Raw genomic sequence first — 1,659 nt, forward strand, 5'->3', positions numbered from 1 at the left:
AAAACTTAAAGTGAATTTTATAAAATTCTCTCAATTTATTGCTAAAAAATGTTTATTTTTTCAGCTTTTCTTTTGAAAGGTAAAGCACACATAAACTACTTAATGTAATAGTTGATTTTATTGGAAAAAAACTGAATTATAGTAATTCAGGTAAATTGCTTTTAAGTTTCAAACAACAAAAACTTTGATGGGAATGTGTGTAATAAAATATACTGTAGATGTTTCACCATTTGCATACCTAGTTTATTTCAAATTCAGCTTCTAACATTTTGTAGTTTGCATTACAGTCCTCAATGAATACTTCTCTGAGATCCACAATATCTCATTATAGGCAAGGAACGAATAAACCTTACATTATAATGTGAAATTCTAAATCCACGAAGATATCAAAACAAGGAACAGAATTTAATATAAGTTTAGACTACAGCTGACTTCCATTAATCAGCTTTTCAATGTTGAAAAACATAGTTGAGAGCCTGAAATCAGAATTTCCTTGAAAATTATTCCATAAAATGGTAATTTTCACACTTCTTCAAGGACCCCCACCCCCAGTCCCCCCAAAATTATATTTTTTAAGATCAATGAAATGTTTACCTGTTTCTGGTTTCCAAACATACACTATCCCATCCTCACTTCCAGCAAAGAGATAAGTCCCACATGGTGTCAAAGTGCTATGAATCTTCTCCCGATAATTGGCTGCTCCTACAAACTTCCTTGCTGCTAATCTGTAAGAAAAAAAGACTTTAAAAATGTAATCTATCTTACAGTCTTGAAAGACTGGTGGTAGAAAAATTTTTAAATACTTCATATGCATTTAACAAACAATTTTTGAGAATATGTTATGTGGGAGGTATTCTATGATAGATGCAGAATAAAGACGAGATAGTGCCAGAGCTCAGGGAGCTTATCATTTAGCAGGAGAGAAGGAATGCAGCAATGTAAAACAGAAAGTGGATGTAGAAAGTGCCACAGGACAAGGAAAGAAAGAGTACTTTGCAGATTTGGATAAGAGAAATTATTTCTAGCTATGAAGAAAGACTACTTTATGGAAGCAGCATTTGAAAGGGGCAGAATTTTTATAGTCTTAATTTTTTTGTGTGATGAATTTTTAAAGTCACACAACTAATACATGATCCTTGTAGATATATTAGCTAGAACATATTATTAAATCATCTATTAAATATGCTATACTACCACCTTTGAGGATTTTTTGCTTATGAAAACTATCTAACACTGTTTTAATGCTTACTATGTGCCACTCAGGTACTATTATCATGCCTGGTTTACAAAGAGTATTACATACACTGCTCTGTTATCTGCTTTTGTTCAGTAAACAAAAAAACACAAATAATGGTACTCCATGTCAGAAATATAGATTATGCATTATAATTTTAACAGGTGTATGTTATGTTATTGTCTAAGTGTATTTTAAGAAATTTTCTATTGTTGGACAACACACTTAGGATGTTTCCAGCTTTCTCCTACCAAGAATGTGATTTCTATGAACAATCTTGTATACATATATTTTTTCACCATTTTATTATTTATTTATTTATTTATTTAAATGTATCGGGGTGACATTGGTTAATAACATTATATGTTTCAAGTGTAAAATCTATAAAATATCACCTGACCATTGCACTGTGTGCTCACCACCAC

General features: G+C 31.0%; 1 protein-coding gene across 1 annotated transcript in view; it reads right to left on the reverse strand.

The window, feature by feature from the left end:
• AHI1 (Abelson helper integration site 1) overlaps window positions 1-1,659 on the reverse strand; it is a 195,937-nt gene that overhangs the window by 127,606 nt on the left and 66,672 nt on the right. The window contains exon 17 of the mRNA XM_019648087.1: window positions 595-725. Within this exon, the coding sequence (XP_019503632.1) occupies window positions 595-725 (131 nt within the window). The remainder of the gene's footprint in view (window positions 1-594; window positions 726-1,659) is intronic.

This window comes from Hipposideros armiger, unplaced genomic scaffold (assembly GCF_001890085.2).
Source record: "Hipposideros armiger isolate ML-2016 unplaced genomic scaffold, ASM189008v1 scaffold_120, whole genome shotgun sequence".
Taxonomy (NCBI): Eukaryota; Metazoa; Chordata; class Mammalia; order Chiroptera; family Hipposideridae; genus Hipposideros; species Hipposideros armiger.